Source organism: Salvia miltiorrhiza, chromosome 3 (assembly GCF_028751815.1).
Source record: "Salvia miltiorrhiza cultivar Shanhuang (shh) chromosome 3, IMPLAD_Smil_shh, whole genome shotgun sequence".
Taxonomy (NCBI): Eukaryota; Viridiplantae; Streptophyta; class Magnoliopsida; order Lamiales; family Lamiaceae; genus Salvia; species Salvia miltiorrhiza.
The window spans coordinates 53292393-53316656 of NC_080389.1; the positions used below are offsets into that span (position 1 = coordinate 53292393).

A 24264-nucleotide genomic window follows, 5' to 3' on the forward strand; every position below is an offset into this window, starting at 1 on the left:
CGAGTCATCATCACTTTCTTAATTCAACACGGTTTTTAAAAGTATACAATTAAGATTTAAGACACCTCTTTACTATTTGTTTATTTTATAACATCTATCTGTGTATTTTATATATAAAAAAATAGGAAAATACGATATAAATTCTCTATTACGATTTTAAAATTTCAAATCTCATCATTTTAAAATTTCTCAATTTTTCTTTATTTGCAATCATTTTCATTATACTATGTTCTTTATTTGTATTGAATTCAATAATACATTCTAAGCACAGCCTTAATTTATATGCTTACATGGCATTATCTTCATTCCTCATTTGTATTTATATTAAGTTCTCATTATATACGTTCTTAATTTATATATTTAAAGTATTATTTATTTAACGAAGAGTATTTTTTGCTTAATATTTTTTATTTCCCATTTTTTTTTCTAAAGCTTTGTGCCGAATTCAATAATTATTTTCCACGGTTGAATGTAAAATTGGTCACATTTATCAAAAAATAATTTTAAAAAAATGTCCGAAACACATGATATCCATGTAAGAAAATAAAAAATTGTTTCTTATATAACAATATTTCTCGAAACTATTGTCCAAGATATTGAGGATATTGGATTACAAAAAATTCTCACTCATTGATAACCATCTATGTACAATATTACTAACATAAATTAAGAATAACAATTTCTCAAGACCTTGCTCTTAATATCGTCAACCATAAAGAACTTATCTCATTTTGGATTCATTTCAATGCACCAAATGCATCAGTATCATTCATTAGCCAACACAAGCTAACTTCACAATAAATACTACAATCTTTCACTATTTAAACTGTGAACTAACTTATTTTATAAGAAATGACAATGTTTCGGATCGCAGGTTAGCTGGAAGTTTATGTTTGGATGGCGATCGTGGGAGTTCTGGAGGGGCTGAATTGATGAGCTGCGCTGCGGCTTTGGTTTCTGGAGTTGCTTTTGGCATGGTCGTTGCTTGTTGGGCAGATCGCGCAATCGGAGATTTCACAGAGTTTTAGTTTCCGGCGACGACCTCACTACGCTCTGATCGTGGTTTAGTGGTAAGCTCACGGCGACGGCATCTTACCGGCTGTGTTGCTTACTTATGTTTGTCTTCTTTGTTCGAGCTAACGGCGGTGAGAGCCGGGTTGGTTTGGGGACAATGGTTAGGCCGGAGTTCCGGAAAATTAACCCTCCGCTCTCGCCCCCCTTCTTTTCGTTTTTTTGACGGGCACTCTTTTTCCTTTCTACGGTCTTTCCCTATGGGTTTTCCGTTGAAAGGTTTTAACGAGGCTCGGCCCTTAGTCTGCTTCTCCTGTGCTCTCAAGGGCTTCTTTGGTTTTTTTTTCTTTTCCTTTATTAATAAAATCGCAGTTTAATAAGAAATGACAATGTGATCTTCCTCGATCCGCTACATGTCTACGATGCAGAATAATGGACACTAAGTATAATTTACAATAAATGAACTATGCAAAACATGTAGCAATGATATTTAATTCTCATGATAATGAAAAATAGGGCTCTCAATACATAAGCTGCTCTCGTTTCAAAATATAAAATAAAATACTTAAGCAGCTCTAAAATATGTTTTCTAGTAAACAAGCCTAACAGCTCTGGCATCTGCTGCTCCCTTGTATGGGGTTTTCGCCCCCGAGTCAAAAAAAATTGTCGTACAATTCGTTTTTTGGGATCAGATAAAAATTTAATGGGCTTAGAATTAAGGCTCAGTCACTTGTTATTATAAATAGTTGTTCTCCTATTGTATTTTGTATCCGAAAATCATAATTAAAATTCATGGCTTGACATTGATAGCCACTAAATTACTAGCAATATATACTATAACTAAACAGTACAATTGTAAGCAAGTTGTAAGTCAAGTGTCATATCTATAAGGACTCAAACAACAAAAATACAATAAGTGACATAGATACCTTAACATTATTAAGACGAATCTCCAAGAAATAGGATTTTCTAAATCCAGGCAACAATAATTAAAAGCAAATTAACAAAAACCCCATGTAAAGAATATCAAGAAAAAGAATGATTGTATGGAATCTACTAACTCAATTAAACTCGTACATTTAATCTGTTACTCCAATCAAAATGAAATACCACAAATATAATCATACACACTCTCTCAAAAAGTTTATTATAATGAATTAATATATTCTCTATCTCCCATAGGTCTCATGTCACACCCCAATTCTTGAAGGAATAAACTATAACTGGGGTACGACTAAAATCATATAAATGAACAAGGGAAGAACCTTGTGAAATTCAGATAATAGAATAAAAATGTTGGGCAATGCCCTTTGAATGAAGAAAGATAGAAATCAAGTGATACTAATCAATCAACAACATTCAAAGCCTTAGGATCACAAGTTCGGTTTCATGCTTCCGATAACCAACGTTAAATAACATCGAGCTAGAAGTTGAGAGTTTAAGCTCGATAAAAACATAATTTAGAATTTAACATAAAAGTCTTAAGTTGGAGAAACAAAAGACAAATAAAAGCTAGTGCAATAGCGGAAGACAAAATACGGAGTTGAACCCTAGCCTCAGCTCTGCCCCGTCATCACCAGCCATTAACCTGAAAACATTTGAAAGAAATTTTGGGCTAAGTACTAATGTACTTAGTGGGCTGCAACTTTTAAAGCATTTCATAATCTGAAGAACAGTTTATCCAATCTTACTGACATGACATAGAAGGTTTTAAAGAGAAATAACTTCTATGCATGTTAAAACATTTTCATATATATACTTAATTATTTTGCGCGCGTTTGCACACTCCATTCTGTTACTCGCTGTGATCCCGGACCTCTAGCCACCGACGGATCTCTGTCTCCCGCTGACTTGAACTGAGGGCGTAACCCAGTCAAGTATAATAAACCTCGGAAATTAATCCAGACAGGCCTATCATTTCTATGCTCCGGAACACATCCCGTCGAGCACCCTTATAACGCCTCTGGTTAGTGCCCGATGGAGATCAACCCACCGAGTCAGCTAACAAGTGTACACAATTCTCAAACAACGTGTTAGGTCATAAGAGAACCTCAATTGATTAACTGTACGAGCCTTAAACATGGTAGAGTGCACAAAAATATTTTATTGGATAAACAGTTTATATTACACGAATATTTAAGCTCAATAGCTAAATCATACATTTGAAAAATAAGCCCACCTGTCTAGGCAAAGCCTGTCGTTTAACTTTATTTCTGAATCGGAATAGCAGTGCTAATCCTCCTGATGCTCAAAGCCTACAAGAAATCTATTCTCAATAGGTCTCCTTGAATTCTAATCTTAAGTCATGGTGTAGTGCTTAATATTCTATGATTCACTTAGCCGGGTTTTCAAAATTTAATGAATAAATAATTGAAAACATTTCTTTTGAGTTAAGAACACCAACAATATTCTTACTCATATTTTTTTAATAATTGGAATTATAATAAAACCAATTAAATCATAAATATTCTTATTGCAAAATATAATGCAAATCATGTCATGCTTATCATATAATAAGTAATTACTTAAAATATGCACATAATAATAATAATATAATATTATTATGAAAATTATCCTTTAAATAAATTAATCAAACTAATAATAGTTCAATTAATTAAAAATAAGAAAACCCAATTTAATTAATTGAAGGCAATTCAAAATCCTTAAATAAAATAAAGCCCAACAAATTTATTAATTAATAGCCCAACTGAAACAAAAATAAATAAAATCTCGGCCCAAATACTCATAAAAATCGGCCCATGACTCGAGCCCACTCTAATTAAAATCGGCCCACAACTCGAGCCCACTCTAATTAAAATCGGCCCACTACCAAGCCCATCACTCAAACCCAACCCCAAAGCCCAACCCCCACCAAGCCCTAGCCCACACTCCTTCCCCCCTTCTTCTCCCCCCCTTCAGCCGCTCACACACACACGCCTCTCTTGCCTCTCTCTTCTCTCCCTCTTCACGCCAAACCCGCCCCTTCTCTCCCCCGAATCTCCTCCGGCGGACAACGGCAGCCACCGCCGAATACGCCGCCACCCTTGACTCTCCTCTCCCTCAACTGCTCCATCTTGCCCTCGACTGCTCCATCTTGCCCGGCGACAAGCGCCGCCCGGAACTTCTCCCTCGTCTCCTGTCACTCCCGCCGCCGCAGCTACGCCGCCTGTTGCTACCCGACACCACCATCACCTTCTCCTTCTTCAGCCGACAGCGTGGCCGCCCTCGCTGCCCCGGGACAGAGAGCAGCGGTTGGTCGGACCGCCTGCCACCATCCCAGAGCCGGCGCTGCTGTTGCTGTACATCTTCTCCATCGCCGGCTGCCATCCCAGCCTCTCTCCGCCGCCGCGGCTCGGCCACCAACGAAGGACCACCCACCTCATCTCCCTCTGTACCCCCCTGTTCTCTCTCCTCCTTGGCAACGACGGAACGCCGCTGCCTCCCTCGGTCTCTCTCTCTCGACCTTCCGGCGACTGCAGCAGCGGTAAGCCGCCTCGCCGTTCTCCCTCACTGAACTCCGGCTGCCACGACCAGCAGCTGGTCGCCGCCGTCCACCCCAAGACTCACGCACACACATCACACCAAGTTTGTTTTTGGTTGAAATCGCAATAGTTCGTTAAAAAAAATATGAACTTTATGATCTGCCATTTTATATATATATATACAGATTGTATGCTTATGAATAAAGTTTGCATCTTTAGAAATTCTTGCAAAAGCTTATACATGTATGTTGGTTTATTGGATTGGCACAGATGGTATGCTTGAAATGTTTTGCTGTGTAAATCGTGAGGTTTATTTGTGGTTTCTGCTAAACCAATTTGGAGCTAGAGGCGTAATGTATAAACAGAGGTAGGCGAAAAAGTCAAGTGGTTACCTTGGCGAGGATTTCAGTTGGTATTTTGATTTCTGCTTGTTTGCTCAATACTTGATTTCTGGTGAAATGAGCTTGGGGCCGATGAAAATAATTTGGTGGATTAAGTGAGTGAAGGAGAACTTGGCTGATTTGTTAGGTGGAATTTGACAGCATAAAACAAAAGAAAGTGGAAAACAAAAGAGAGATTTGGCTGTCGGATTAGTAGGAGAAGGGGGTATGGTGGGAGGAAAGAAAGTGGAAAAAATTGAAAGTGGACGGCTAATGCAAAAGAAAGTGATTAGATAGGAGATGATTTAATAATCTGCATAATTACATGTATGCTAAAAATAATCATGATATAGGGTGGCTATTAGGAACATAAATAATATATCGGGACTGTAATAAATACTTCAGGGTTTGCTAAATAAATATTTCGTGAAGAATACTTGAATGCTAAATTAAATAAATATGCAATGCATATAAATTCAATAATTAAATTTACAAATATTTTTGTAAATCATTTTTGTTGGAATTACAAATAAATTCTTTTTCTTTATATCCGGCGTGAATCAACTTAATATCTAAGTTTAAAAAAAAAAAAAAAAAAAAAAAAAAAAAAAAAAAATTATTCTAAACTTAGCAAAAAGGAACGGGGTATTACATCCCTCCCTCCTTAAAAAAATTTCGTCCCCGAAATTACATACCTTGGTAATCTAGCTGGGGATACTTGACTTTCATTGAATCTTCAAGTTCCCATGTGGCCTCTTCCATCCCGTGATGGTTCCACTTCACTTTAACAAGAACGATGTTCTTGTTACGTAAAACTTGAACCTTGCGATCAAGTATCTGGACTGGTTTTTCTTCATAACTTAAGTCCTGAGCTAGGACCACTTCATCATGCTTAATCACATGTTTTGGATCAAACACATACTTTCTTAACTGAGAGACATGAAACACATTGTGTACGTCTCCAATACTGGGCGGCAATGCCAACCTATAGGCTACAGGGCCTATCTTATCTAGGATCTCAAAAGGTCCTATAAAACGGGGTCGTAACTTGCCCCTCTTTCCAAAACGTATAACTCCCTTTGAGGGAGAAACTTTGAGGAAAACTCGATCCCCAACATTGAATTCTAACTCCGATCGACGTTTATCGGCGTAAGACTTTTGTCTATCTTGAGCTTCTTTGATTCTTTGCTTGATGTGGTCGACCTTCTCAACCATCTGTTGGACCAATTCAGGACCTAACAACTTTCTCTCGCCCACTTCATCCCAGTAAAGTGGTGATCGACATTTTCGGCCATACAAAGCCTCATATGGAGCCATTCCAATTGTTGCTTGATAACTGTTGTTATAAGCAAATTCTACAAGAGGTAACAAATCCTCCCAACTTCCACCTTTGTCTGCGACAATCGTTCGCAGCATATCTTCTAGGATCTGAATCGTTCTTTCTGACTGCCCGTCAGTCTGAGGGTGGTATGCTGTGCTGAAATTCAGCTGAGTGCCCATTGCTTCTTGTAAACTTTTCCAGAAACGCGATGTGAATCTGGTGTCACGATCTGACGTGATAGATACAGGTACACCATGAAGGCGTACTATCTCTCTGACATATAACTTTGCAAGTTTCTCCAATCCAAAAGTCATTTGAATTGGCAAAAAGTGCGCCGACTTTGATAATCGGTCCACTATGACCCAAATAGCAGTGTTTCCACGTGCCGACCTCGGTAGGCTCACTACGAAGTCCATGTTAATGTGCTCCCACTTCCACTCAGGGATAGGTAGTGGTTGCAGCATTCCATATGGCCTCTGATGCATGGCCTTCACTTGTTGACAAGCGAGACATCGCTCCACAAACAAAGCTACATCTCTTTTCATTCCTTTCCACCAGAAAATTTTCTTCAAATCCTGATACATCTTTGTGCTGCCTGGATGTGCAGTGTAAGGAGTATCATGAGCCTCGCTCATAATCTCATTCTTTAATTCTTCTTTATGTGGCACACACAATCTTTCACCAACCATAAGTGCATTATCCTTTGCTTCAGTGAATCCTTTTGTTTCATTCGTTCTTGCAGCTAGACGCATCTTCTCCAAGAACCAATCTTCTCTTTGTGCTTGCACAATTCTTTCCCTCAAATCAGGTTTAGCTATCAATGCAGCAACACAACCCGATACTGTGTCTGGAGGATGAACAATTTCTAAACTGAGTGAGGCGAAGTCACGAATAAGTTCCTTCTGCTGGGTGATGAAATACCCTAGCTTAGCCTTCGTCTTTCGACTCAGTGCGTCAGCTACTACATTCGCTTTTCCTGGATGATAACTGATGGTGCAATCGTAATCCTTTACTAATTCGAGCCATCTTCGTTGTCTCATGTTCAAATCCTTTTGTTCGAAGAAGTATTTCAAACTCTTATGATCTGTAAAGATCTCACACTTTACTCCATAGAGGTAGTGTCTCCAAATCTTCAGCGCGTGCACGACGGCTGCTAGTTCTAAATCATGAGTAGGGTACTTCAGCTCATGGGGCTTCAATTGACGAGACGCGTATGCTATCACTTTCTGATTTTGCATCAACACGCAACCCAATCCTAATTTCGAGGCATCAGTATACACCACGAATTCTTCATTCTCTTCTGGTATTGCTAACACTGGTGCAGTAGTCAGCCTAGTCTTCAGCTCCTTAAAACTTTGTTCGCACGCTTCAGACCAAACGTATTTAGTCCCCTTTTTCAAAAGCTGAGTCATTGGCCTAGCCAGTTTCGAGAATCCTTCGATGAATCTTCTGTAGTAACCTGCTAGACCGAGGAAACTCCTGATCTCATTGACATTTGATGGTGCCTTCCATTCCTTGACTGCTTCAACCTTGGCGGGGTCTACTTTGATTCCTTCAGTCGACACGATGTGACCGAGAAACATCACTTCTCTCAACCAAAACTCGCATTTGCTGAATTTAGCAAACAATTTCTCATTACGCAAGGTTTCGAGTACGATGCGCAAGTGCTCCTCGTGTTGTTCTTCAGTCTTAGAGTAGATGAGAATGTCGTCAATAAACACTAAGACAAAACTATCGAGATATTGATGGAACACTCGGTTCATCAAATCCATGAAAACGGCTGGGGCATTCGTTAATCCAAAGGGCATCACTGTGAACTCGTAATGTCCGTAACGCGTTCGAAATGCTGTCTTTGGAATGTCTTCTCTTTTCATCTTGAGTTGATGGTAACCAGATCTTAGATCAATCTTGGAAAACACACCGGCTCCTTTCAACTGATCAAACAAGTCGTCTATCCTTGGAAGAGGATATCTATTCTTTATCGTGAGCTTGTTTAATTCTCTATAATCGATACACATCCTTAGTGAACCATCTTTCTTCTTGACGAATAAGACTGGTGCTCCCCACGGTGACACGCTAGGCTGTATGAAACCTACATCCAACAGTTCTTGTAGTTGCACTTTCAATTCTTGTAACTCTGGCGGGGCCATTCTGTATGGTGCCTTTGACACTGGTGCTGCCCCGGGTTCTAGATCAATCGTGAATTCTAGTTGTCTGTTCGGTGGCATACCGGGCAATTCTTCGGGAAAAACATCTTTGAATTCTCGCACCACTGGAACTTCTTCGATCGTTTTCTTTACTTCATGTTCTCCTGTCAAACTGACCAGAAAAGCCTGACATTCTCCCGTTCTCATTATCTTTGTGGCCTTCATCGCCGAAATCACTGGTACTCTTCCTCCCATTCTTATGCCATGAAAACTTGCCTTCTCCTTTCCAGCGGATTGGAAAGAGATCTTTCTCTCGCTACACAGTATCGTGGCACCGACTTGAGTAAGCCAGTCCATCCCTAGGATTATGTCAAACTCTATCATAGTGATGACATACAAATCTGCCTTAAATGTTTCAGCACCTATGTTCAGCTCTAAGTTCGAGATAATGTCCTTAGCAGTCAATCTTCCATTACCAGGGGTGCTAACTTCTAAAGTTATCTCAGCCAATTGTGGAGCCAGTTCTAATCTCTTACAAGCAGCATGTGAAATGAAAGAGTGGGACGCTCCAGTATCAAACAAAGCTACAATCGGCACGTCGAAAACATTAATCATACCTGCCAAGTTTCCTTGGTTTCCCGCTGCTTGATTTTGGTTAAGGGCATAGGCCCTAGCATTCTGTGGCTGTCCCCGTTGTCCTCCAGGACCCTGATTTTGTCGCTGTTGATTTCTGGGGTTTTGCTGTTGAGGTGCTCCTCCGTTCTTCTTCGGACATACTGAAGCATAGTGCCCAGTTTCCCCACATCTATAGCATATATTCATTCCTTTCAGGCATTCCCCTGAATGAGGTCGCTGACACTTTGGGCAGAGTGGTCGTCCCATTGTTTGCGGCTGTTGGTTCTGACGCTGATTCTGATTTTGGTTAGCAACCCATGGTTTCTTCCCATTTCCATTTCCAGGGTTTCCTCCAGTTCCTTCGTTCCACTTTCTTTTTCCTTTACCACCATCTTGAGGTGGTACAAATCCAGACTGTCCCGGAGCTTTCCCTTTTTCCTTTGGTAGCAATGACTCAATGGTAAGAGCCCTGCTCAAAGTTTGTGCGTAGGTGAGACCTCCCTGGCTTGCTAGGGAGATTGATATCTCGTGGCGCAGTCCATTCCTGAATTTTTCTGCACGCTTCTCATCAGTGTCCACCAGCGTCGGAGCATATCTTGATAGCTGATTGAAGGCTCTATCGTACTCAGTAACTGTCCCAGCCCTCTGCTTCAGATTCCAGAACTCATTCTGCTTCTTCTGTCTATAGCATCCCGGTATGTATTTCTCGTATAATTCAGTCTTGAAATCTTCCCAAGTGAAATTTTCCCACTGTTCCTCAGTCATTGTGCGCCTCACCGATTCCCACCAGAAGTCGGCTTCGTCCACCAGTTGGTAGGTTGCACAAGTTACTTTGTCTTCGTCATCGCAACGGATGTAGTTAAAGATACGCTCTATGGCCCTAACCCACTTTTCGGCGTCTGTTGGATCGCCCAGCCCGTCAAATGTTGGAGGTTTTTCCTTGCGAAACTTCTCTTCAGCAGTACGATTTGGTGCTACTTGTTGGATTGGCTCTTCAGGGATGAATCCCCTGCCGCGTCCACGACCACGACCACGTCCTCGTCCCCTACCGCGTCTTCTTGGTGCGTCTTCCATTCTGATTTACGAACGAAAATAACACAAAAGTGAGACTTATTCTGCATGCATGCATACATATATACATACATAGATATACTTAAGGTATATTACTTCTATAGTGTAACCCTATGAAAGGCTAACTCTATGGGGAAACTGATCTATCTGGGTGGAATACTCAAGTGAATCCTTAATCTTATCTCATTGCTTCTACGTTATAACATATCTATGTTAAACGTTTCTATCTTACCAGTCCTTACTTAAATCGATCAAGCGGGGCTATCACGACTAACATTCCCAAGAATACTCAAACAGTTGTAAGAGTTCTTATTATTCTGATCGTATAGGCAGTGAACCTAAAACGATAACATAACTTTCTCATTCGTTCATTCTCTTTGAAAACTGAAACATGTGGACATTTAATGTCACATGAAGCTTTTCTATTGCCGGAAAGATTCGAAGAATCTAACTCGACCATACATCTGGTATTCGTGAAAAGCTCGATAGTCCTAAACACGACTTTACTTCATCTTATCGTTAAGGGCTCGGTTTGTCCCAAACACGATACTTAGCTGGTTATATGAGTCGGAGACTCAAAATAACAATATGAAAGCGATTAGCAATTCATAACTTATAGCATATGGAAAGCGTTAAGCAATTCACATAGCATCTTTTACTGAAGCGCGCACTTCTTAAACTCTAAAACATTTAATAACTTTGAAACTTTTAAATCGTACCTTTTTCTTGCGGCAGTGTGACGGCGAGCTGAGGTTCAACAACTTTCTTAGAAGTCTAGAGGTACTATTCTAGACTCGACATTTAAAAACTTATGGTTATCAGAAACATGAAAGAAAACTCATGCTCTGATACCATTCTGTCACACCCCAATTCTTGAAGGAATAAACTATAACTGGGGTACGACTAAAATCATATAAATGAACAAGGGAAGAACCTTGTGAAATTCAGATAATAGAATAAAAATGTTGGGCAATGCCCTTTGAATGAAGAAAGATAGAAATCAAGTGATACTAATCAATCAACAACATTCAAAGCCTTAGGATCACAAGTTCGGTTTCATGCTTCCGATAACCAACGTTAAATAACATCGAGCTAGAAGTTGAGAGTTTAAGCTCGATAAAAACATAATTTAGAATTTAACATAAAAGTCTTAAGTTGGAGAAACAAAAGACAAATAAAAGCTAGTGCAATAGCGGAAGACAAAATACGGAGTTGAACCCTAGCCTCAGCTCTGCCCCGTCATCACCAGCCATTAACCTGAAAACATTTGAAAGAAATTTTGGGCTAAGTACTAATGTACTTAGTGGGCTGCAACTTTTAAAGCATTTCATAATCTGAAGAACAGTTTATCCAATCTTACTGACATGACATAGAAGGTTTTAAAGAGAAATAACTTCTATGCATGTTAAAACATTTTCATATATATATACTTAATTATTTTGCGCGCGTTTGCACACTCCATTCTGTTACTCGCTGTGATCCCGGACCTCTAGCCACCGACGGATCTCTGTCTCCCGCTGACTTGAACTGAGGGCGTAACCCAGTCAAGTATAATAAACCTCGGAAATTAATCCAGACAGGCCTATCATTTCTATGCTCCGGAACACATCCCGTCGAGCACCCTTATAACGCCTCTGGTTAGTGCCCGATGGAGATCAACCCACCGAGTCAGCTAACAAGTGTACACAATTCTCAAACAACGTGTTAGGTCATAAGAGAACCTCAATTGATTAACTGTACGAGCCTTAAACATGGTAGAGTGCACAAAAATATTTTATTGGATAAACAGTTTATATTACACGAATATTTAAGCTCAATAGCTAAATCATACATTTGAAAAATAAGCCCACCTGTCTAGGCAAAGCCTGTCGTTTAACTTTATTTCTGAATCGGAATAGCAGTGCTAATCCTCCTGATGCTCAAAGCCTACAAGAAATCTATTCTCAATAGGTCTCCTTGAATTCTAATCTTAAGTCATGGTGTAGTGCTTAATATTCTATGATTCACTTAGCCGGGTTTTCAAAATTTAATGAATAAATAATTGAAAACATTTCTTTTGAGTTAAGAACACCAACAATATTCTTACTCATATTTTTTTAATAATTGGAATTATAATAAAACCAATTAAATCATAAATATTCTTATTGCAAAATATAATGCAAATCATGTCATGCTTATCATATAATAAGTAATTACTTAAAATATGCACATAATAATAATAATATAATATTATTATGAAAATTATCCTTTAAATAAATTAATCAAACTAATAATAGTTCAATTAATTAAAAATAAGAAAACCCAATTTAATTAATTGAAGGCAATTCAAAATCCTTAAATAAAATAAAGCCCAACAAATTTATTAATTAATAGCCCAACTGAAACAAAAATAAATAAAATCTCGGCCCAAATACTCATAAAAATCGGCCCATGACTCGAGCCCACTCTAATTAAAATCGGCCCACAACTCGAGCCCACTCTAATTAAAATCGGCCCACTACCAAGCCCATCACTCAAACCCAACCCCAAAGCCCAACCCCCACCAAGCCCTAGCCCACACTCCTTCCCCCCTTCTTCTCCCCCCCTTCAGCCGCTCACACACACACGCCTCTCTTGCCTCTCTCTTCTCTCCCTCTTCACGCCAAACCCGCCCCTTCTCTCCCCCGAATCTCCTCCGGCGGACAACGGCAGCCACCGCCGAATACGCCGCCACCCTTGACTCTCCTCTCCCTCAACTGCTCCATCTTGCCCTCGACTGCTCCATCTTGCCCGGCGACAAGCGCCGCCCGGAACTTCTCCCTCGTCTCCTGTCACTCCCGCCGCCGCAGCTACGCCGCCTGTTGCTACCCGACACCACCATCACCTTCTCCTTCTTCAGCCGACAGCGTGGCCGCCCTCGCTGCCCCGGGACAGAGAGCAGCGGTTGGTCGGACCGCCTGCCACCATCCCAGAGCCGGCGCTGCTGTTGCTGTACATCTTCTCCATCGCCGGCTGCCATCCCAGCCTCTCTCCGCCGCCGCGGCTCGGCCACCAACGAAGGACCACCCACCTCATCTCCCTCTGTACCCCCCTGTTCTCTCTCCTCCTTGGCAACGACGGAACGCCGCTGCCTCCCTCGGTCTCTCTCTCTCGACCTTCCGGCGACTGCAGCAGCGGTAAGCCGCCTCGCCGTTCTCCCTCACTGAACTCCGGCTGCCACGACCAGCAGCTGGTCGCCGCCGTCCACCCCAAGACTCACGCACACACATCACACCAAGTTTGTTTTTGGTTGAAATCGCAATAGTTCGTTAAAAAAAATATGAACTTTATGATCTGCCATTTTATATATATATATACAGATTGTATGCTTATGAATAAAGTTTGCATCTTTAGAAATTCTTGCAAAAGCTTATACATGTATGTTGGTTTATTGGATTGGCACAGATGGTATGCTTGAAATGTTTTGCTGTGTAAATCGTGAGGTTTATTTGTGGTTTCTGCTAAACCAATTTGGAGCTAGAGGCGTAATGTATAAACAGAGGTAGGCGAAAAAGTCAAGTGGTTACCTTGGCGAGGATTTCAGTTGGTATTTTGATTTCTGCTTGTTTGCTCAATACTTGATTTCTGGTGAAATGAGCTTGGGGCCGATGAAAATAATTTGGTGGATTAAGTGAGTGAAGGAGAACTTGGCTGATTTGTTAGGTGGAATTTGACAGCATAAAACAAAAGAAAGTGGAAAACAAAAGAGAGATTTGGCTGTCGGATTAGTAGGAGAAGGGGGTATGGTGGGAGGAAAGAAAGTGGAAAAAATTGAAAGTGGACGGCTAATGCAAAAGAAAGTGATTAGATAGGAGATGATTTAATAATCTGCATAATTACATGTATGCTAAAAATAATCATGATATAGGGTGGCTATTAGGAACATAAATAATATATCGGGACTGTAATAAATACTTCAGGGTTTGCTAAATAAATATTTCGTGAAGAATACTTGAATGCTAAATTAAATAAATATGCAATGCATATAAATTCAATAATTAAATTTACAAATATTTTTGTAAATCATTTTTGTTGGAATTACAAATAAATTCTTTTTCTTTATATCCGGCGTGAATCAACTTAATATCTAAGTTTAAAAAAAAAAAAAAAAAAAAAAAAAAATTATTCTAAACTTAGCAAAAAGGAACGGGGTATTACATCTCAATTAAGCCAAAAAAATACATGAACTTATATTTTAGTTGCAATTTTCACCTAAGTTTATTTCAAGCTTAGTTAGTATTTAAATCTCCCCAATTTTATATCAAGGTCCCAAGGAAAAGAGGTCCTTCTATGATCCTAAGGCCAATCACAAAGACCTTGACATTAAGCTTGAGAGGTCTTTTCCAACTACTAATTAAACTTTAATTTCGTCGGAAGTCAAACTCTGGTAAAAATTATAACTAAAATACAAGTTCATGTGAAAAATATAATTTTCATCAAAATTCATATATATTTTTCGCCATAACCACTAAAATAAATCAAAACTCCAAAACTTAGAGAGCAAAGGATATCTAAAGAAAATGTAAAACCTAAGAATTGAATCGTGTAGGCAAAAAATGGTACATAAGGCCCTATTATTATATATAGTCTCACGGAAAAAATCCAAAACCAAAAAATACAATAAACTATAATTTGAGTCAAACTCGGACCAACTCAATAATCAGACGAGTCATAAACTATGCTCTTAAAATTCATATAGAATTTGCAATATAAACTAAGTTTGTGATTTTTAAAGCAATTAGCCTTTAAAACTCTATTACTTCAAGATTAAATGCAAATACACTTTTAACGTTTATATTATATTATATTATATTATATATATAGAAAAGTTAAACAGAGAATGTTAAATATTTAGAGAATAAAGAATTCGTGAAATAAAAACGAACAGATCTACAATTTTTACGAACAAATCAATGTACCGCATGAACAACAATTTGCCCCGGGTTCGAATCCTGCTGGTGGCGAGTTTTTCTCTTTTTTTACTAAATACGTCTGTTCGTTAGTTATGTTGATCTGTTCGTAAAATGTATAGACTTGTTCAAATGAAATATATAATAATTATATGTTTAATTTGACCCTATATATATATATATATATATATAAATATAATAATTATCTGTTTAATTTGACCCTATATATATATATATATATATATATATATATATATATAAAGACTTCTAACATTATATTTTCTTTAACTAGCTCCCCAACATTTATAAATTGGAACAAATAAGTCCATCCATCTAACGACTGTTAACTCTCCATTAGAAAGGGAGAATTATTTGTCATAATTTATAAACGTTATCAACTTATTTATTTTTTCATTGAAAAGGAGGAAATAACACCTGTTAGATGGATGGATTCTTTTATCTCAATTTGTAAATACTAAGAAACTAGTTGCACAAAATATAACATTAGAGATCCATTTTTTTTTTTTTTTTGGCTGTAAATGTTAAAAATGTGTTTGCTACTTAACCTTTTTAGTGTATAACTATTGTTATATATTATTACTAGTATTATGCAGATGCTATGAACATATTATAGTTAAAACATAGTGCAAAAATTACATTATTGATCTCTAAAATTAAGGAAAATTATTTCAATAATTTGAGATCATATAAAATAATTAAAATATTATCTTCTTACAATAAATAATTTTAGTAAATTATACTCCGTTTGTCCTTTAAGGGCGTGCATTTTTGTCATTTGGTATGTTCCACAAAAGTGTACATTTTTTATTTTTGGACACTATCCATTATAAATTCCTTATTTTTTAACCTCCACTTTCTTAATTTATTTACAACTTTATCATACATAACTCGCCACAAAAAAAAAAAAAAAAATTATTCCACTATCATAATTCTAGAATAGAAGCGAGTCATTTTTCTCATTCATAATATATTTTTCTAATATTTATAAAAAGTTGGACCATGCAAAAATCTCAATTGTAAAAGTATAGAACCATTATAAATTTTTAAAATTTGAAAAAATTTAATGCCAATTGAAATTTAAAATAAATATAACATAACTGTAACTATTTAATAATATAATGGTTGATTTTAGGGCAAAGGTGCAGATTGCTCCCTGATATACACCCCCTATAGCTTTTAGCCCCCCATACTCGGTCAAAGCGCATTGACCTCCTTGAACTCCCGAAAGAAGGGTGCAAATAACACCCTCTGCTAAACGGCGCTCAAACGCCGTCTGTTTAATTTATTTATTTTTTCTTTATTTCAAGCGACATTTTTCTCTCTCATCTGGTAGCCGTCGCGGCTGAGTCCGGTGAGGCCGCGCCCGGCCGTTGGCGTCGCTCCCTTCGTTCGCTCCTATCTCCTCCTTCACCCCTCTCAATTTCTCGATTCCAGATACACTCTACTTGTAAAATCGAGCCCTAATCGAGCCCCAACCATGTCCTTCTTTTCTTCCAGTTTCCGGTATCCATGGCCGCTCATCCATCTTTTTCTGAAATTCTCTGGCACCTCATTCATCTCGGTCCGTTCTTCATTTCTCCTATAAAGGAAACCCAAATCCCCACAAATAAGATCTCGACAGGAAAAAAAAAGGATTCAGAAAACTTCATCTTCTCCAAAATCAGAATGTATTCCTCCCTAAATCTCCAAGATCCATATCCATATCCATATCCATCTCCCAAGGCATAACACCACCTTCCTTATCTGAAGTCTGTGTCATCTCGCCACGCCGTCGACTACTCTCATTCGTCTTCCCTTTCTCCAACGAAAATCAGCCTCTATTTGCCCTTTTCTCAAAATCGGCGGGCAATCGCCGCCTCCTCGCAACCCCACCCTGACACCTTACCAGCGTCGCCCTCAAAATCAATCGGCATCCCCTATCCCTTTCTGCGAAATCGTTGATCCATGCCTCATGTTCTCTTCGAATTCCGGCAAGGTTGTCGCCTGCGCACAGGAGTTCTTCTCTCCCATCTCTGTTTCCAAACTCCATCGCGGCCTCCCCGAAAATCTGGTGAGCCCGGCGCCGACCTCCCCTCTGTTGACCCTTTGGGGTGGGGCTCACCCCAAATAATAATAAAAAATTAAAGTTAAACATCGTTTGAGCGCCGTTTAGCGGAAGATGTTATTTGCACCCTTCTTTCGGGAGTTCAGGGAGGTCAACGCACTTTGACCGAGTATGGGGGGCTAAAAGCTATAGGGGGTGTAGTTCATGGGGCAATCTGCACATTTGCCCTTGATTTTATAAGAGCCGGTTGGAGGAAAAAAAATCAAAAACTCACATACGCACTTAGTATGTATATTTAATTGAAAAACTTGTAAATATGTTTTGCTTAATTAGACCTGATTAGGGTTGTCGATCGGTTCGGGTTCGATTACCCGTACCCGAATTTCGGTTACCCGAACCCAAGATTGCCATATTTTACTAACCGTTCTCGAACTGTTTTAGGAGTTCGGTTACCCAATAACCGCTTCGATTACCCGATTCGATTATTTGGGTATCCAAAATACCCATTTAAAAATTAAATTCAAATAATTTACCCAATAACTCTCTCTCTCTCTCTCTCTCTTGTATTGTATGCATAGTGTACTCTTATCTCCTTTCTCTCTCCTCCATTCCCTTTCTCTTCCCTAAACTGAAAATCTGTGAGATTTGCTATAGGGGAATTGGACAAATCAGTGCATAGAGCTCACCACAGCAAGAGAGAGAAAGAGCCGACGTATTTCCGCTGAGTTCTTCGAAAGCTTACGAGTCTGTGAACTGACGAGGAGATGTTGCTACTAGGGTTCCTTCTAATTTTTAATTTCTATCAATTAATAATTAAAATATAATATATATATATATATATATATATATAATTATTAATAATTTTCGGTTATTTCGGTTAACCCGTTTCGGTTATCGGGTTAACCAATACCCGAAAATCTTTTAAAAATGATACTCGAAATCGAACCAATAATCAAATAATTCGATTATTGGATACCCAAACCCGGGAATTTCGGTTCGATTATTGGATTAACCAATACCCGATATCCGTTTAGACAAACCCTAGACCTGATTAATGTTCAGTGATTGATAAAAAGAAGTTAATAAAAAAATTGATATTAAAAATAGGGAAGGGATAAAGAGAATCAGAGAAATGCAAATTGATTGATTCATTATAAATATATAAGAAAAATAATAGTTATATATTTTTATAGTTAGAATAAGATTATATGAACAATAAAAAAATTAAATAAATTATTCTAGAATTTAGAAAAATAACAAAAAAATAAGAAGCATACATAGAATTGAGAATTATTATGGGTTCTCCACAATTATATATTTTTATAATTTAGAATAAGGTTATCAAGTAAAAAAAAAATTAATTTAGAATAAGGCTATATGAACAATAAATTTTAAAATAAATTATAGAATTTAGAAAAATAACAACAAAAAAAAACATAACACAGAGTTGAAAATTATTATGGGCTCTCCAATTTGTAGGGTTGTATATAATAGATTCCCAGTTTGAAGATGCAATGGACTAGTGAAAAGTGTAAAATATTGTATTTATGTATTACTACTAATTACTAATTATTTTAAAAATATGCATTAGGTAAAGATTGACGAAATAGATTTTGAGGATATAGGAGATAAAATTGATAGACCGGTGAAGGAATTCTAGTTATATTCAATCAACCAAAGATTTAATAGCAAAAGCAAAGATTAGATTTAGTTTTCTTGTTTCGCCGGCCGCTGCTCCTTGCTTTGCTCGTCGCAACACACACACACACATAGCGAAGCTCTAAGAGTGTGAAGATGGTGAGCAAAACAGAGGAAGAGCAGCTGATTAGATTGGAGAACCAAGTGGAGAACGGCGGTGGCGGCGCGTGGGAGTACCTCTGCCTCGTCAGGAAGCTCAAGCTCCGTCGCTCCGACAAAGTCTTCAAGTACGGCTCCACCATCCTCAGCGACCCTAAGAAGCGATCTGCACTTGGCCCAGAAGGTGATCTTCTCTCACTGATTAAAGATCGAGTTTTTGGGTTATGATTGAACGTGCGTGTGTTAGATCCTTAATTATGATTGTGAATTTCTGATTGGATGTATAGTTTTCAGAACTTCTTTTTTGTACCTTTTGGTTGTAAGTGGGCGAAAATTGAGTTATTATTATCAAACAGCCGAGAAATTTAGGGGCAATTGGTTTACCAGAATTGCTGCGGTGGGATATTTTTGAATTACGATATTTGAAGGGTTTTTTTTTTTTTTTTTTTGGGGGGGGGGGGGGGTTGCTAAATTAAGTTGGAGATTTAGAATTTGCCTCTCTGCTTTCACTTGTTTTGGGTGAGTGAAGTGACATTTCTTGCTCTATCTGTTCATCAATGTATCTTTTCTTTCTGGCGTTGTTTTGCACATGAAAAATTTAGGGTGCCAAAGGATTTCAGTGTGATGTGAATTAAGACTGATGTGCGTAGGAGAATGGTATATCCCAAATCTTGTTTATCGGAAGCTATTATGCTTAGTCAGGAGGAGATGGATAGCTTGAAGGTTGAAAAAAGCATGTCGCTTACATTTTTAGTGCATGATGTCATTAACTACATTTTCATGTGTGGTGGGAGGATGAACACTTACTTGAGTGTTGAAAGATCTCGAGGACACAAATCTGTATTTTTGTCTATGGATTGGTTAATACATTTTGTGTTCAATCACATTATTAAGCACCTTTGCTGCCATTGGCACTGATCGCTATGTTTGTAAGTACTATTCTTGTGACCTTTTCATAGATGGATAGTCCTTGGGTGGTCTTTCATGCTTCTTGACTGATGTAGATAATTAAGCAATGCAAACCTTTTAACCGGTAGTGATATTTACAGGCAGTTTATTTTAGTGCAAACCTAGTACGTAACCTTTGCTTTATTGTTTTTTTAATTGTTAGATTGACATTTTCTATCCCTTCTGGTTAATATAGAGTGGACTTTATATGAGCAAGTTGCTATTGCTGCAATGGACTGCCAGCGTCTTGATGTGGCTAAGGTATATGTTTCCTTTTGAAGTAAAAATTCAACTCTATTTCCTCTATGCATGCATGTCTTCTTCAGAGTTTCTGGGTTACTTATACTTTTGAGTTCATGTGCAAACTATTTTTGTTGTTCATTTATGATACACTAGCGGTAATCTGCCTGTATTTGTAGAAAGGGTTGGGGGAAATCTAAAACCAAAAAGATTGGAGATTCCAACTTTAGATAGTCCGCAGGCATTGGAAATACCAAAAAGAAAGGGTTGTGGAAATACTAGTTTTTTTTATTTTGCTTGTTGTATCATGCTGGATTGTGCTTTCCAGCTAATCCAGTAAACTGAAATATTGTATATGCATGAATTTTGTATGTGCACTTTTTCTTGATAGAGGTTAGTTTTCCATCTTAATATGTGAACGTGTGTCTATAATAGAAGCAGTAATAAAAAAACAGGAGTAAATAAGATGGGGCACTGGTGTATGTAATTCTTCTAGAAACTGCTAGTCTAAACAGGGTTTTCGATAAAATCCTCCATAGGTTCATATGTGAGCATGCTGTAGTATGACTCATCGATTAAGGTTTACGATTAAACCCCTAAGGGGGCGTTTGGTTTGATAGATAAGATTGATAGGATTGGAGAATGATTAGATAATCCATCCAACTTTGGGGTGATAAATAATCATCCAATTGGATGATTAGAGTGCGGGCCGAATCATCAAACCAAACACTTTATTTAGTTGGATTAATTTATCAATCATTCCTTATCACTCAAACCAAACGCCTCCTAAGTGTATAACCATAATAAATACTTCTGCAATCATTTTTAGTACCTCCCCCCAATAGAAGAAAAGAATAATACATAGATATGGTATATTCTGAATGTACTTGGAGACTAAGCTGTGAACTTTGTGTGTGTGTGTTTTAGTATTTCTGTGTTAATCTTATTGTCTTGATGCGTCCTTCATACTATTTGAACGACTCTTTTTTGTAGGAGTACATCAAGGTCTTGCAGGGAAAGTTTCGAGAGAGTAAACGAGTTGGTGAGTTTAACTAAAAGACAATATTATTGTGTAATTATGACTCTATGAGAACTCAAATATCTTTTCTAAATTTGAGGTCTACAGCTAAAGTTTTACTGTCATGTTGATCTATTGCGCTAGTGATTTCCAAATAACATTAAGGAATCTGTATATTTGTCATCAAAGTCAGTGATCTTTCTTTGTCCGCTTAGGATTCTGAGATTAGTTTAGTAACGTATACTAGTTCAGATACATACAGGTAAGTGGTTCTTGTTTTACCTGTTTCATTAGGTAAGTATACTTGCGACAGTGTTCAGTAAACAGACTGGGTTCCTCCACTGTAAAAACCTCAATTGCAAGCAGAAGCATATCATATTTGAAGTAACCTACCCATGCCATTTGCTGGTTAAGTGTATTTAGGATCAGCAATAATTGCTAAAGCAGAGTTTTAGTTGGTGTGATTAATGGTTCTATATCGTAGTAAGTGATGGCGCTGTAACAAAAGTGAAAAATCCTATAACCAGTGACATACTTCTATCATCTGATATTAGAGCTACATGAGGATAATATATGAGGAATATTGATGAACAATGAAGAAAATTTCTATGAACTGGTGCACAAATATGTTAGGACTGAATGATAAAAATAAGGTAAAGTAAACTTCCAGTCCTGAAAATGTGAAAAGTCGGTGCTAGAAATAGAGATCAAACATTTCTCGTTTGAATCTGTAACTGCTGAAATTTGTCTACGCTTTCAATTTCCCCTAGGTTATCTCAATTTTAATAGTGCTCTGTTCGATAAAACTTCCAATCTCAAACACTTTTAGCATGATTTCACTAGTAAGCCAGATGATTCATGCCCTCTATTTTTTGTTGGAAACTATTGAACTGATGGGTGTTTATCACACATCTCTTTCAATGTCAAATATGAGTTTGATTTTGCTATCGTCGAATTGTAAACCTTTTCTCTTTCAGAAGCTTTTCGAACTAAATTTTAGATTTGTCAACATGTATTTTGGAAATTCCTTCCTGATTTCCTCTAGTCTATTTGTGAATTTAAGACGATTTTTTTCAGACATGTGTTATAGAATGCATCAATTGTAGCCCAGCCACAAATGTATTAGATGTGCATGGTTTTCTTAAAACTTGTCCTGGTCTCATGACTTTTAGGAAAACTACAGTATATTTGAAGAGGTTAATTGACCACTGTCTTGAGCTTTTTTAGTATTGGCAATTGGTGGTGGTCATCTCTATATTCTTCCCTCGTTTCCAGTTGGTGGTTCATATATTCATCAAGTTCTTTGCATCCTGTATCTTTAATACCATTTGTACCTGCAGGAAGGCTGGAAGCAATGTTGCTTGAAGCCAAAGGTCTATGGGCAGAAGCTGAAAAGGCCTACTCCAGCCTTTTAGAAGATAATCAGTTTGATCAGGTAGATGATTTTTCCTCTTATTGCTTAAGTTCCATGGTCTATACAGAAACTATAATTATATCCATATTCATTGAAAAATGAAAGAGTTACATGCATATCCAAACATGTTCTTGAAATTAAATACTCAGGTGATACACAAAAGAAGGGTGGCAATGGCTAAGGCACAAGGAAATCTTTCAGGAGCAATTGAGTGGCTGAACAAGTATCTTGATATGTAAGAGAATCGAATAGAACTGTTTCTTGATTATTAATAATTTCCTAGTAATTTGATTGACTTTTGCTGGTTATCCAGATTCATGGCAGATCATGATGCATGGAGAGAACTAGCAGAAATTTACGTTTCTCTACAAATGTGGGTGTCTCTTTTTCTGTCAATTTGTTTACCTAATTGAGAGTGGATGTAATTGAGCATGTTTGATCTTGTAGATAAGTTGCTAGGTCATAGTATATCAATGCTACAATTGATCTTCTTTCTTAACTTGCTCATTTCTCTGTCAATGATTAGGTATAAGCAAGCTGCATTCTGTTATGAGGAGCTGCTCTTATCTCACCCAACTATTCCACTATACCACCTCTCCTATGCTGATGTAAGTAGCTTAGATGAACTCTTTTTATTCAATTGATATAAGTGGAAGGCTAATACTGTGTTTTACGGAAATGGTTTCAGCTGTTGTTAGCTATCTTGTTTTTCTTTGAGGCATACATATATAGAATATGTTACTTCACAGTGGTTAGTGGTGAATGACCTATAGAAGGAATTGATCAATCGACTTGCATTGAAATTTTAAGTTTTAATCTAAAAGAACCTACCTTGGTCTGGCTTGTTTCCAGGAACTGAGAGTTAGGATTATCATGTTGCATCTTTGAATTGGCGCTATACTAATCTGTCTTTAGTTGTATTTAAATGTGTATATGCATTTGCATGGAATTTTCTACCCCAAAAATCTACTTGTATTGTCGTTTACTTTTCATGGATATTATTTGTATTGAATGCTTTTCTTTCAGACTTTGAGGCCCTCATGAATACCATTTTCTTCTTTTTCTATTTGAAGACCTATAGCTTATCCAGATTCATTACATATATAAAGTCATGATTCTTTTTACATTTTTTGGCAAAATCTGAGCCCTATATAACCCTGTGACAGAGTTAGGTAAATTTTACTTGTTATCGGTTTCTGACTCAATTAGGTGCTCTACACACTTGGAGGAGTTGAAAATCTTCATGCGGCAAAGAAATATTATGCAGCAACTATAGATTTGACTGGTGGCAAGAATACCCGGGCTCTTTTTGGCATATGCCTGGTCTCTCTCTCCCCCCCTCTCCATCTAGTTTATGGTTTTGAAGTGTGAGCACGGTAACTAAGAATGCTAATAATTTGTGTCTTGTTCTTTATCAGTGTGCTTCAGCTATTGCACAGCTGACGAGGGGTCGTAACAAAGATGATAAAGACAACTCAGAACTACAGTCTCTCTCCGCAGCAGCGTTGGAGAAAGCCTATACGCAGCAGTCCCCTACCAAAGTTTCAGTCCTAAGCTCTGCGCTGAAAAGCTTGAAAGTCTCATCATGATCAACAACTCACTGATGGTTGGTTGATGAAAACCTTATTGTTTGGCCTGCTGCTTACACTTCAGCAACGCAATTTTACATTGGAGCAAATTTTATTGAATATGATTGTTTAATATACTAGATGATTATATCTGATTCTGTGTATTTTTAAGCTGAGATCAAGTCTTGTTAGCTCACTGAACCCTCAATAAGTTAACATATTTTAGTATTTAAGCAAAGATAAACTTTTTTCTTGCAAG

At 37.8% G+C, this 24264-nt stretch overlaps 2 protein-coding genes across 2 annotated transcripts; one reads left to right on the forward strand and one right to left on the reverse strand.

The window, feature by feature from the left end:
* Window positions 1-8165: 8165 nt before the first annotated feature.
* Window positions 8166-14108, reverse strand: LOC131018987 (uncharacterized). Its single transcript, XM_057947672.1, has 3 exons — window positions 13573-14108; window positions 8291-11953; window positions 8166-8195 (listed from the first exon to the last, which is right to left on the reverse strand). Exons 2-3 carry the CDS (start codon window positions 10028-10030, stop codon window positions 8166-8168), a joined length of 1770 nt encoding a protein of 589 aa, XP_057803655.1. The 5' UTR covers window positions 10031-11953; window positions 13573-14108.
* Window positions 14109-18461: 4353 nt separating this feature from the next.
* Window positions 18462-24263, forward strand: LOC131014365 (uncharacterized). The gene is made up of 9 exons (XM_057942321.1): window positions 18462-19001; window positions 19962-20026; window positions 20999-21047; window positions 22364-22458; window positions 22587-22672; window positions 22751-22810; window positions 22964-23045; window positions 23647-23760; window positions 23856-24263. The coding sequence occupies exons 1-9, from the start codon at window positions 18815-18817 to the stop codon at window positions 24024-24026; spliced, it is 909 nt and encodes a 302-aa protein (XP_057798304.1). The 5' UTR covers window positions 18462-18814; the 3' UTR covers window positions 24027-24263.
* The last annotated feature ends 1 nt before the right edge of the window (window position 24264 follows it).

Bases quoted from the DNA above. Each gene is read 5' to 3' on its own strand.
- LOC131018987 (XM_057947672.1), bottom strand. From the start codon at position 10,030: ATGGAAGACGCACCAAGAAGACGCGGTAGGGGACGAGGACGTGGTCGT. The intron at 8,196-8,290 runs GTAGGTTTCATA...TATCGATTATAG, and splicing joins AACTACAAGAACTGTTGGAT to AGAATTAAACAAGCTCACGA.
- LOC131014365 (XM_057942321.1), top strand. From the start codon at position 18,815: ATGGTGAGCAAAACAGAGGAAGAGCAGCTGATTAGATTGGAGAACCAA. The intron at 20,027-20,998 runs GTATATGTTTCC...TCTTTTTTGTAG, and splicing joins AGCGTCTTGATGTGGCTAAG to GAGTACATCAAGGTCTTGCA. The intron at 22,673-22,750 runs GTAAGAGAATCG...CTGGTTATCCAG, and splicing joins CTGAACAAGTATCTTGATAT to ATTCATGGCAGATCATGATG.